The 13,278-nt window shown below is 31.1% G+C and overlaps 2 protein-coding genes across 2 annotated transcripts; one reads left to right on the top strand and one right to left on the bottom strand.

The window, feature by feature from the left end:
• Positions 1 to 267: 267 nt before the first annotated feature.
• LOC133196645 (actin-related protein 2/3 complex subunit 3-like) lies at positions 268 to 5,873 on the bottom strand. The gene is made up of 7 exons (XM_061332506.1): positions 5,773 to 5,873; positions 5,554 to 5,650; positions 5,391 to 5,467; positions 5,104 to 5,172; positions 1,912 to 2,038; positions 1,273 to 1,364; positions 268 to 716 (listed from the first exon to the last, which is right to left on the bottom strand). The coding sequence occupies exons 1-7, from the start codon at positions 5,776 to 5,778 to the stop codon at positions 654 to 656; spliced, it is 531 nt and encodes a 176-aa protein (XP_061188490.1). The 5' UTR covers positions 5,779 to 5,873; the 3' UTR covers positions 268 to 653.
• A 232-nt stretch (positions 5,874 to 6,105) lies between these two features.
• Positions 6,106 to 12,993, top strand: LOC133196644 (GPN-loop GTPase 3-like). Its single transcript, XM_061332505.1, has 8 exons — positions 6,106 to 6,200; positions 7,113 to 7,221; positions 7,398 to 7,485; positions 8,120 to 8,199; positions 8,640 to 8,880; positions 9,733 to 9,832; positions 11,730 to 11,858; positions 12,654 to 12,993. The coding sequence occupies exons 1-8, from the start codon at positions 6,153 to 6,155 to the stop codon at positions 12,705 to 12,707; spliced, it is 849 nt and encodes a 282-aa protein (XP_061188489.1). The 5' UTR covers positions 6,106 to 6,152; the 3' UTR covers positions 12,708 to 12,993.
• Positions 12,994 to 13,278: the final 285 nt, after the last annotated feature.

The following is a 13,278-nucleotide window of genomic DNA, read 5'->3' as shown; positions in this document are numbered from 1 at the left end:
AGGAGTTCCAGTGACAAGCTTAATCTTTTTAGGCCCAGGGGAATCCTACGACAAAAATAGAAATTTCCCAGTTAATACCATATCTACATCCCCCACACAACCTTGTGCAAAAAGAAAGTTTATATGTGGGAGGAAGCAATGACAAAAGTGATGGACAGACAGACACTGACAGGGATAATATCAATATACATGTATCTGATCATGATATTTTTAGAAATTATGGATATAAATAATTTTAACTTGAATGTCTACAAATCATACATAAAAAAGGGTATTTAATACAATTTTATTTTGTGACAAAATCATATACATATACAATGCATAGACATGCACATGTAGATTTTTATAAGTCAAATAAAAGTTGTTTTTTTTTTAATCCACATTACATGTACAAGTACACCAACATCATTCTTGGCTTCTTTATTCTCAAAAAAAAAAAATGAAATCTTCATACACCACAGTCTGTATGAATCATGAAACTCTTTAAGGATTAAGATGAAATGTACAGTGTTTGCTAGCTCTGAAGGGATTCATACACACATTTATACATAAATATAAAGATTACAAATAATAATGAAGATTTTTTTTAACAAATCCAGATCCTGGATAACAATTTTCTCCCAATCCATATCAATTCATATTGCTCATTCACTTCACATTCCTGGGGAAGATAGACTCTTCTCCATAAACTTTCTCTTGGCAAAACACAGCCACCACTGGAAAAGATAATGGTTTTACTTAAATCATACCTTATTAACAATGCAAGCTATGTGTTCTGAGTGAGACAGAAAAAAAAACAATTCAAATAATTATCATTATTATTAATTATTATTATTCAAATAATTATTTACATGCATTCTGATTTTTGTAAAGTGGAAATGCTATAGAACCAAATTATGCTGTATACATGATGTATTACGTACAGTATCTTTAAAATATTTTATTTATGTAGTTCACAGCAATTAGATTACATAGTGTGACATCTTCTTATGAACATGTACATATAAGTAGATTTTGATTCTTATGAAACACAGGTGCTATAAAACCACATCATGTAGAGTCACACTGGCTTTAATATGTGTTTATGCTATTTTTCACAGTTTCAATCTAATCATGTTAATGAATCAACACCTACAAAATCACATTACTCTTTGCTAAATTATCTTTAGCATATTTTAATTACATGTATGTAGTTTTCAGCTATTTGATTCTTATAAAGCAGAGGTCATAAAGAGGTCATACAGAATAACATTATACAATGTTACACTGTACCTTGCTTGGTTTGTCGTCCTGTTCAAAGACTTTTTCTACCATCCTCAGTCCTGTCTCTTGTCTGATCTGTAGTAGGTAGTTTCTCATTGTATCTAAAAACAAAAATCCAAATCAAACAAGCACAAACATTGTTATATTCAGGTAAACATCTAGTAAATGCATTAACATTAATATGATGATACTGCTGCACTAGAAATGTTTTGCTGGAAACTAGATTACTGCATGCACTTTCATGTTTTTTACTGGGTTTATTGAATCTCAATTTGATGAGCCACTTTTATTCATATTACTTTGCTCTCTTTTTTCAATTTTGCGTCATTTTCAAAATTTTCAATCTATTTTTAACCACACTGAAAAAATAAATATTACATCATATGCACAATACTCAAATTTACTTTCATTTTTAATGTAAAATAACAAGGAAATAGTGGTGATAACAGAACTATAGAGAATGGTGGCATTTCTTAGTGAGTGCAATCCAACTCAGGTGAGATTTGTGAACCATATTATGCCTCTTGTTTAACAGCATTTTATCTGTTTGTGACATTATGGGATTTTTTTCCGTTAAAATGCCTTTTTTTTTATATTTCCTGATATGAATAATAGTACTGAAATTATAAATAAACTCTAATGATGTACCTTCTTCAGCTCTGCCATTTGGTTTTGAAAACATTGCATTAAGAGGAAACTTGGGTTCTCCCGGGATTGGGAAGTTGATTAATCCTAATGTGTACATTTCTTTGGTGGCAGCTGACTTTGTTGAACACTGAAAAAGACATTCATGACAATATATAAATTTTCCAGTCCTTTGCACTTCTTTCTTGTGCTGTATGCACCTGGGTAGTACAGTTACTTGAATGTTTTTTAAGAGGCAGTCCACCGAAAAACCAGGCAGTATTGTATTAATAGGCGGCACATCGAATCAAAGGAATATTTGATATTTTATTAAAAACAATATCAATGTAGCCCAAAAGGAATAATGTAATTGAAGATTTGTTTGATAATTGCTTATTTAGTAAAATATCCTTGTGTTTTGTGTTTTTGAATGCCCCTATATAAACCATTGAATGTAGGTCAGAAACAAAGAACTGTAATTTCTAATACATTTTTAAAGGACTATAATTCACACTTAACTAAATCTAGAAATATTTCAACTTTTTGTTTTAAAAATAAAATCGGTGGGAAAAACACTTTTGATAGTAGTTTTCTGGCAAAATATAAGGACGTTTTTATGAAATTTTGCGATGCAAGAGTTATCTCCCGTGGCATCGGTAAATCTGCTCAACACCTTTTTATCGGAATCCTAGTGAAATATTTAGAATCGATACACTAAAGAAAATAATTAAACAAAAAACTAAATAATTTATTTTCAAAATATAATTCATTTTCGCCTCCAGACGTAATATTTAGATTAAAATTGGCTCTATTATTCAGGTTGAATCCACGTTTCCATTGATGTATCAGTGACGTCATATACCTGACTAATATTGCGTCACAATGAAATAGTTACAAGTTTCCAGAGAAGTTTGTAAATTCTTTGCGTAAAAGTGTAAAGAAAAAGATTTTTAAAAAAATTATTTCTCTTTTTCTGTTTAATTACTCTTCAGAGTGCATTATTCTAAATGTTAAATAATATTTTAATATCAAAATGTATTTTATACACGGGCGGCATCTCATCTAGATGACGATTTGATAAGTAATTTTATACATGTCTGAGAACTAATTTTTTTTAACTGATTTACTAGGATATGCGTAAAAATAATTAATGAAGTGTTTATCATGAATATTTCTTATAGAATTGGGAATCAATGATGAATGTTTTAGATTTACGCAACACTTAATTCAACGAAGTTGAGATGTTTACTTCATGATATTTGTAAAAACTTAAATATATTTATCTATGCAGTCAAATCAAAATAAACAATCCGAAGTACGATTAAAAATGAAAAAAAAAACCTGAAAAATAAGTTATAAAAATATATTTATTGAGTTAAACTACTGCTGAACTCTCCACTATAATTTGGCTCTAAAACGGAAGATGGTTTAGTGAAACATTTCTTTGTTTATTTTAATTTTACTTATTTATTTTTTTAATTTGGCGATTGAAACAATCACACACTCACATTTAATATGGAGTTTAAACATGTGACTATGTTGGCCAATTCTAAAATGTTTTCACGTTCATGAAACCAATTTTTAAAAATAATGATGTCATGACACTCCCCCCCCCCCCCCCCCCCCCCTGCTTTTTGCTTGCGATTTATCGGCTCTTGAATAATGATACTAGATCTATATATGAAAGAACTTATTTTTTTATTTATATAAAATCAAATTTTGTAAAAGAGGAAAAGGCTTTACAGATGACAGGTAAGAAAAAACTTGGATAAAGTCGAGACTGTACACATAAAAATATTTCCTGTATTTAGGCAAGTTTAATTTCGCCACTGATAGAATTTACTCTTTAATTCCTGAGGAAATAAAAAAAGAAATTTTACTCTGAAATAAGATAAATAATAAAGCTAGAAAGCTGTCTGCTCTCATTTGTTGCATAATGCATGTACAAATACTTTTTTTTTTAAATAACGAGTATCTATTAAGAATTCAATCAGATGTTTTACATGTAATCTTCATGTACGTAAAAGACATTAGTAATTTAAATAATATATAAATTTGAATCTATGGTTACACTCATTTAAAAACAGTTAACTGACTGAAAAGAAATAAAAGACAAGCATATTTTTCTGATAAATTGAAATGAAGAGCGAAATTTAGGAAATGTTTCTGAATTTACAGTAAAAACCGATCCCGATCCGATCGAAAATAATGCAAAATTAACAAATTTATCAAACTAAAGGCACCTGCCACCTATATAACATGTTAAAAAAATAAATCAAGTAAGTTTTTACTCATATTACAACAAAAGAGCCAAATTTAACACTACAATTATAGTATTTTTTTCTTTATATAATTCCGGTCGGGATCGGTTTCATTTGGGAAAATTAAAAAAAAAAAAATAGGTAAATTTGACTCCTTTTATTTCTTTCAATATACCTGTTCCCACTGATTTTATTGAGTGATTCAAAAGTTTGTACTTTGTATTCATAATAACATAAGAAAAAAAATCTGTCCTTGTAATGTATTGGGTTTTATAACGTAATGAAAATTGGATACTGAATTCAAAAAGTTACTTGCTTAACTCAAATTTGGACCATATAATTTTTTCTAAAGAAGTATAAATTGGAGTCTTTTTCATTAATAAAATAAAAGATAAGAGTCTATGCTATAAATAATATTCATCGACACATCCAGCTTCTGAGTATCTGTTACATATAAAACAAATTAAAAACGTAGTAATTTTTTTTACCCTTATGTTGACCTTTTTGCACTTAAAATTAAGCATTTACCAAAAATAGGACTAGAGGAGCACTAAAATTTTTTTAATGTTGTCATGTGTAAACACTTGCTTTAATAAGTCTACATGCAAAAAATAATTAAAATCCATGACATGCGATGTGCCACCCATTGCCTGGTTTTTCGGAGGACTGCCTCTTAATTCCATCAGATACTCTGTGCCACAAGTTTTGTGTAAATTAATACAAATGAACATTCTGAAAGTTTTAAAATCTGCTGTCACCAGCTCAGTACTCAGTAAATGCAACAGTCAACATTGTTGGTAGTCACACTTTGCTAAAGAAATCTTGTGGAACTGTATGCCGTAAAATCTTCTTGCATAAATAACTCATAATTGTTGACTTTATAAAAATGAGACAATAATATGTAAATTTAAGATGAAGTTATATTAACAAACTGCAGTTCTAAATGATTTCATACCTTCTGTAGCTTCTTCAGACATTCACTGATATATAATGTAATATATATTAAAGTTCTGTCAGCTTCACTCTGAAATCAATTTCGAATATTTTACAAACTTATGGTTATCTCTTTCTAAATACATTTACATCAATGTTATAATAATTAATAACATGGCTCTCTGCTCTGTCTTTATAACTTCAGACAAAACTTATTCATAAATATTTTTAAAGAATGTATTATACATGTTATAAACACTAATCAAACAGAAAATATTTCAAAAGAATCACAGAAATGTAAACTCTTACCTTTATTTCATAATTCCTAAAGAATATATTAGCTTTGAAGTAATATATTGCCTCATCAATGATGTCAAAATCTGAAGCTAAAGAAGGAAATAAATCAAAATACAGTTTCACAGAAACTCGTTAAAAATTCTTTCAATGTCTAATGTATAGAAAAAAAACTTACAATCTTTGGGGGCGGGTCCCTTGTATGTCGTCCTCAGAGGCATTAGAGCCATGTTTCCAATCAGTTTGGGGGGATCAGTGAATTTGGAATGATACGCCTACAAATAACGTAAAAATTAAAGATTTTCGTACCATGTTTAAAGCCTGTTTTACGGTGAAAATAAGCTTTTAACGACATAGACATAACTATGCTGTTCTATATTGAAAAAAATACTTTTACCGGCATGACTGTATGAGCAACTGGTTTGATATTGTCCAAAAAGCAAGTTATTTTCCTGTCTCTATTCCACCCTTCTTCCGCATAGGGCCGCAACTATCAATAAATATAAGCAAATATTAAGCTTTAAGTTAAAACGTTTATTATATAATACGTAATTTTAATTGCTATTTCAACTTTCTAAAAATACATAATATAGTTTGAAAGAAATGAATGCATACAAATTATTATATAGTTTATTTTTAAATGTGTAAGCGATATACGCGGATTTAAAATCATTTGTGCGTTTTAAAATTCGGATACCCTGTATCTTCAATATGAGCTTGAATTTGACGTTGACTCAAGACAGCATTGGTGTTGTAAACATATTTTAAAGAAGAAAAATGCCTCGATACGGACAGCTTGTCATGGGCCCAGCAGGCAGTGGAAAGGTAATTTTTTTTTTAACATAGGAGATTTAATTCCGTGGTAAAAAGACCTCATAATCAGGTAATATGCCTTATGATACCATATCTGAAAAAAAGTTCCAAGTAAGATGAAAGGAAAAATTATTAGATATAAAACGGACATAAATTCTGCTCTGCCTCCCTATAACTATGCATGAAAATGCACATTCAGTTGTGTAGAATATGCTGTGTATTCTTTCCTGAACATTGATGATGGGTTATATGACGTATGGAAGAGCATTTCCATGATAAAGTCTAAGAAAGGCAAACATTTAAGGAAGAATGTCAGATCTATTATCCCTTTAAATTTTCATTAAGGCAAATGAGTTACTTTTTTATTTATTTTTTAAAGTTTTCTTTGGTTATCTCAAGAACATGAACAAAGAGCCATACCACAGTTATGGAAAATTTTCTAATCACGTTGCATTGTGGATCAAGAGGTTACCTCAGATATAAAATCATTTGGGTCAGTGTGCACAGTCAGAATTTTCTCTTCGCCAATGCGTTAGCTTTAAGAGCACACTGCCTTGTATGAATTTTTTTTTTTTTAAGTATTGAAATAGCTTTATCAAGCTATTTTGAATAACTTAATAAAGGCATATAGCTACATGTAATTCAAGCTAATAGTATATAGGTAAATGAAGAGATTGTGTTCTGGACATGTTACATATTAAGAACATTTAAAATATTGACATGATGAAATAGTAGGAAATAAACATTCAAAATGCTGGCATTGTGGATAGTAGCAAAGAAAATTTCTTGCATACCATGGCCAAAATATGAGAATTTTTATGAAAATACTGGCAATGCACCTTATGTTTTGAGATATGGAAGGCTACTCAGTGACAATTGTGTTGGACACTGATTGTGTCAGGCTAACTTATCACTTTCTTTCAGTCTACCTACTGCAGCAATATGGTGAAGCATGCTGAAATGCTGAGGAGAACAATTCATGTGGTGAATCTGGACCCTGCAGCTGAACACTTTGATTACCCTGTTCTTGCAGGTACAAAAATTGATATGTACAATACATAAATGTTTACTGCTGTAGTGGGAACAGTAGTTTGCTTGTACAACCTAAAACATCTGTATTTTTGAAGATTTGCAAGTATTAGTCTCAAAAGTTTGTTTCTTTGTATTGGTATACCAGTGATAATTTCATATAATTGTTATTGTCCTTAGATATCAGAGAACTCATACACCTAGATGATGCCATGGAAGATGAATCTTTGAGATTTGGTCCAAATGGAGGCCTTGTATTTTGTATGGAGTATGTTTAATTTTCTACTTAAAGTTGGAAATTTTAACATCTAGATGTTAATTTTCATTTAAAGTCTTTGTCAGACCTTTGAAACAACTTTTAAATTCATATTTTCTGTCTTTAGGTATCTTGTAAATTGAAATTCTAGGGATTTCACAAGTGGAATTGATCGGTTCTATTCAACATAAATACATGTATTTCATTGCCTTTAAAGATTTTAAACAATTGACCTCAAAGGATGTAAAATTATGTTATAAATTGTATGATTAATAATAAATTGATCTGGTCAGAGAATAGGCATCATCATGGTTTAATTGTTTTACCATGTTTACAAAGATGCTATATTTTTGTTTTGATTACGTTAAGTTAGCTTTAATTTTATACCGAATACAAAATACCATATAAGTAAAGTTTTTAGCGAGGATTTAATATTGGCATTATTAGCGAGGGTGCTGGGATCGCTAAAATTGAATATCACTAAAAATTAATTGTGTTTTATTTGTAATAGCCTCTTTAGCATTTTAAAATTGCTAAAATTACTTTTTGCTAAAAATAAATAACAATTTTTAAGGATAAATCGCTAAATTTTCGTCTCACTAAAATTTCCACTTATACGGTAATAACATTTATTATCTCTTCTAAGGTATTTATCACAGAACTTTGACTGGCTCCAAGAGCAGCTGGAAGAAGTAGAAGAGGACTATATTTTATTTGACTGCCCTGGTTAGTTTTACATATTGAGACACTGCAGTTTTCCTAGAATTTAAACAATATCAATTCCATAGAGATAAATAAATTATCTAGTTGTAAGAAATTTTGATCAAATTACAGTAAAAGTAACTTGTGAATTAATTGATTTAAAGCTCAGCTTTTTTGTTAAGAAAAAAATAATACGTTTCATGTCCAGACTAATACCAATGTTTTTAGGACTTGCTTTTAAGTCAGACATAGAGTATTGGACCAAAAATTAAATCCCAAATATCCAACATACATGCGAGTATATACAGCACAAGTGTCTAAGCAGTCAGTTTACTGAATTAATGCCAGGACTAGTGCTTCAGACATTTAACTAGTTCTTTAGACTTGCACTTCATAAATGTTAGTGTTATACTCGGCTCCATACATCTTCAGTTGTAATAATTTTTATATTTACTGAATTGTAGGTCAAATAGAGCTCTATACACATATCCCTGTGATGAGACAGTTAGTAGAAACTCTACAGAAGTGGGACTTTCGGATCTGTGGTGTGTTTTTAGTGGACTCTCAGTTTATGATCGAGCCATCCAAGTTTATTTCAGGAATTTTAACTGCCTTATCTACAATGGTGAATCTAGAGATACCGCATGTGAATGTCATGACAAAAATAGATCTTCTCAGCAAAAAAGCCAAAAAAGAATTAGAGAGGTAAATGGTAAAGCATAAATATATGAAAATAGAATTTACTATGCACTATTAAATTGATAAATATTTTGCAAGGTCTTATTTTAGCCTAAGGAAGATTCTGGCCATTAACAGTCAAGGGTATAATGCAAACAAGTTATTGTCAAAAATAACTCAAATGAGTTATTTTTTTGTCACAAGGGGTTACCTCTCTTTTCTTCTGACCTACTTTACTCAAACACATAGTTTCAATAAAATGATAACTTGTTTAAGATATTTTGTGTCATTTCTCCCTAACTTCACACCCTGTGCACCAAAGGTTTTTGCTCGTGCACCAAGGCAAAAACAAATGTTTTATTAAATTTAAACCTTGCTCAATCCAGAAATATTGTTAAAAGTCTTGGGAAAATTGAGAAAAATTGTTTATTTAATGATAAAAACTTGACCCAAACCATGTAAATAAAACCTCAAAGTAAGGAGTAAAATGCTAATTATCTCTACCTCCTCACCAACTCTCCATTGAAGTCGGTGCACTCCATCTAATATTACGTAATGGAATCCCAAAATGCAATGCATATTGGCAAGAAATACAAAACTCTCAAGAAATCATTTTCTAAACTTGTAGGATATAAAATTAACTTTTTTAAGTTATCATTGAAAAAAATTATGAGTGTGTAAAATAACTTACACATGTATGTAAGTTATTTTTCTAATAACCAGTTTGCATTATGCCCCTGACTGATTAAATTCATAATTTCCAATGCTTAAAAGATCCTCTGTTAACTGAAAATTTAGATTTTCCAAAATTATAGAATACAAATGTTCATATTCAAGCATGATTTTTCAAATTCATTTGCATTCCATTTTAATGCACAGGTATTTAGAACCAGAATTACCTGTATTACTTGCAGAAGAATTTGATGACAGCAGACTAAGTAAAAAATTTAAAAAATTGAACAGCTCCATTGCCAAAATGGTAATTATTTTTTAAATTAAAATGGTAATCACAACAGTATTCCTTTCCATTTTTAGCTCACCTCAACGAAGTTGGGGGAGCTTATATAATACCCTCGGCATCAGTGTTGGTGTTCGGTTGAGGTTTTTGGAGCAGATTTCTTTTCAAGTACTTCTATGCCCTTAATTGATCAGATATGCATGGATGATGCTTCTAGTGTGTTTCATTGTACAAGTAAAGATTTCAGATGCTGCAATTTCAGCTAAAGAATGACCAGATTAATGTTTTTAGAGCAGGTTAAAGTTTTTGGAGTAGGTCTCATTTCCAAGTAACTATAAACCCTATATTGACCAAACTTGGCATGAATGATACATCTAAGGATGCACACTACCAAGCTTGCTTGGGTCACTGGATCTGACCTGCATTCTCCAGATGAGTGACCTGGTTTAAATTTTTGAAGCAGATCTCATTTCCAAGTAACTATAAGCCCTATATTGACCATACTTGCATGGATGACATCTAAGGATGCACACCACTGGACTTGCTTCAGATGCTGGATCTGACCAACATTTTCCAGATGAGTGACCAGGTTAAAGTTTTGAAGCAGATCTCATTTCCAAGTAAATGTACCTGTAGTTCCTATGTTTTGACCAAATTTGCATGGATGATACTTCTAAGGATGCACACTAAAGGATTTGCTTTGAATGCTGAATCTGACCTACATTTTCCAGATGAGTGACCAGGTTAAAGTTTTTGGAGCAGGTCCATTACCAAGAAACTATTTGAACCAAACTTGCATGAATGATGCATCATGGGATGATGACTCTCAAACTTACTTCAGATGCTGAGTTTGACTTACATTTTCTGGATGAGTGACTAGCTTGAAGTTTTTAGATAAGTTCATTTCCAAGTAACTGCAAGCCCTATCATACCATAAGTTTTACATCTAGAGATGCATACTTCTAGATTATTAGTTTAGTGTGAGACTTTGCCTTACTTAAAGACATCATTTGTTGAGGTGAGCTTTATAATCTGATTACCTATGTTTTGTATTATGGATCTTTTTATGCCCTGCCATGAATATGGCCGGGGCATATAGTGTTTGTCATGTCCATCTTCCATCCTTCTGTCTTTCTGTCTGTCCTTCCGTCACGCTTTGTGTGTAGCTCAGTTCAAAGCCCAGTTTCAAAAAAAATATCCAAGATATTTTTATCAAACTTCATATGCTGATAGATATTGATGAGAGCTATGCAACTGCACAACATTTTTTGATCTTGACCTTTCCTTTGACCTTGACCTCACTTTTACCTAAATTAGTGTTTAGCTCAGTTTTAAAGATACCACTCAAGATAGTGTAATCAAACTTCATATGCTGATACTGATGTACGCTATTCAACCGCATCAACATTTTTTGACCATGGCCTGTCTTTTGACCTTGACTTCATTTTTCATAAATTAGTGTTTAGCTCAGTTTTAAAGAAACCATTCAAGATATTTTTATCAATCTTCATATGCTGATACATACTGATGAGAGCTATTCAACTGCATCAACATTTTTTGACTTTGACCTTTCCTTTGACCTTGACCTCACTTTTCTTAAATTAGTGTTTAGCTCAGTTTTAAGGAAACCATTCAGGATAGTGTTATCAAACTTCATATGCTGATACATACTGATGAAAGCTATTCAACCTCATCAACATCAAACTTTTTAGTTTTCAATTTTAAAGCCAAGATATTCTCATCAAACATACACTAATACAAATTTTCATATTGCATTACTAATACATGTATACCCTCGGCGGGGCATTCATGTCCTATAGACATATTTCTAGTTCAGTAAGCTTTTTATTTCACCATTAGTTAATTTATCCTGACCCAGCTCAGCCTCTTTATACAACCCTGACTTTCTTGTATATAGATAGATGACTACAGTCTGGTGAAATTCCTGCCGATGGACATCAGTGAAGAAGACACCATTAATGACATTCTGATACAAATAGACACAGCCATTCAGTATGGAGAGGATTTTGAACCAAAGGAAATACCTGTGAGTACCGTATATACTCGCCTATAAGTCGGTTTTTTGGGAGTTAAACTTTAGTGCAAAACTCTTTATCCGACTTATACGCGAGTTATAAAATGATTGGTATTTTAGCGGGTCAATCTCTCTAATTTAAGCTTAAAAAGTACAACCGACCTATAAGCGGACCGACTTATAGGCAGGTATATACAGTATATCAGCTGTCTTGTCATAAACTATAAAAATAACAATATTGATTGCTCTTAACTTCACAACCTCTTAAAAGTCTAACTTGCTGCATATAAAAGGGCATGGAGTTGCCTACTTGTGTTAGTTCTGTGAAATAAATGAAAAATTTTGGAATTTTTTAAAGTCTTCCTATTCTTTCCGAAACAAACAGAAAAAAAATTGGGAAGGACCCCAGATTACTACAGACTTAAAGTTTTTTGAACTGTGTCTTCGTATATTGTAGTACAGTTGACTACTGATATTGGGGTTAATAATCATGATATTGGACTTATAAGTAGTAGTAATACCAGATTGATGATTAGTGATAATGGACTTAGAATGTGATAAGAGTTGATGACTAGTGATATTGAAATGATAAGTAATGAAAAGATTGATTTTGATGATGCATTGTAATACCAATGACTAGTGATATTAGGGTTAATAATTAAAGATATTGTACTGATAATTAGTAATATTGAACTGTCAGATGATTAGTGTTAGACTATGTATTTAGTGAACTGTAGGACTGACGACTAGTGCTGTAGGATTGATGCCCATTTTATTGTTATTTATTTATTTTGTTATTAATTGTAGGACATGGTGGACCCTGAAGATGGACCTGACTGGGACAGTGGATTTGATGGATAACAGATTAACAGTGTACTAGTGTTTTATATGGTTGTAGTTGTGAGAATCATATCCAATAAGGATTATGTTCTTGTTACAGTTTCTCATTCATAGATCAATGTACACTAGATTTATGTTCTTTTTGCAAAAGAAGGGTGAAAGGAGGAAATTATGGAATGAAGTGACAAAGTATACAGTTAATTACTCGTTAATATATGTTTACAGGTTGTAGCTCTGTCAGCTCTGTTGATATACTGTTCTGAAAAACACAAAATATATAAAAGGAACAAATGGTTCATATGAAATAGCACTGTGTTCTGTTATTTTTGAAGTTTTAATTAATCTTTTTTCGTAGGGTTTTTATCAATATCAGTGGGTGCTTAGTATGTTAAAGTTTTAGATTTTCATAGAGTGGTTGTGTAAGTGCCATTAATAAGTATGTTACATGTAGTTTATTCTTGAGAGGGAAAGAAAGATTATCAACCACGAGACCAGATTTATTTACCTAAAATAAGTAGCAAGTAATTATGTAGTCATGCTTACACTATACCCCCCACCCCACCCAAGCAATGGAATCGCCATTTTCATCTAT

Source organism: Saccostrea echinata, unplaced genomic scaffold (assembly GCF_033153115.1).
Source record: "Saccostrea echinata isolate AGI-Se365-2 ecotype Australia unplaced genomic scaffold, CSIRO_AGI_Sech_v1 ptg000030l, whole genome shotgun sequence".
Classification (NCBI taxonomy): domain Eukaryota; kingdom Metazoa; phylum Mollusca; class Bivalvia; order Ostreida; family Ostreidae; genus Saccostrea; species Saccostrea echinata.
The sequence above is the reverse complement of the archived record's forward strand: the minus strand, read 5'-3'. Positions and strand labels throughout refer to the sequence as shown.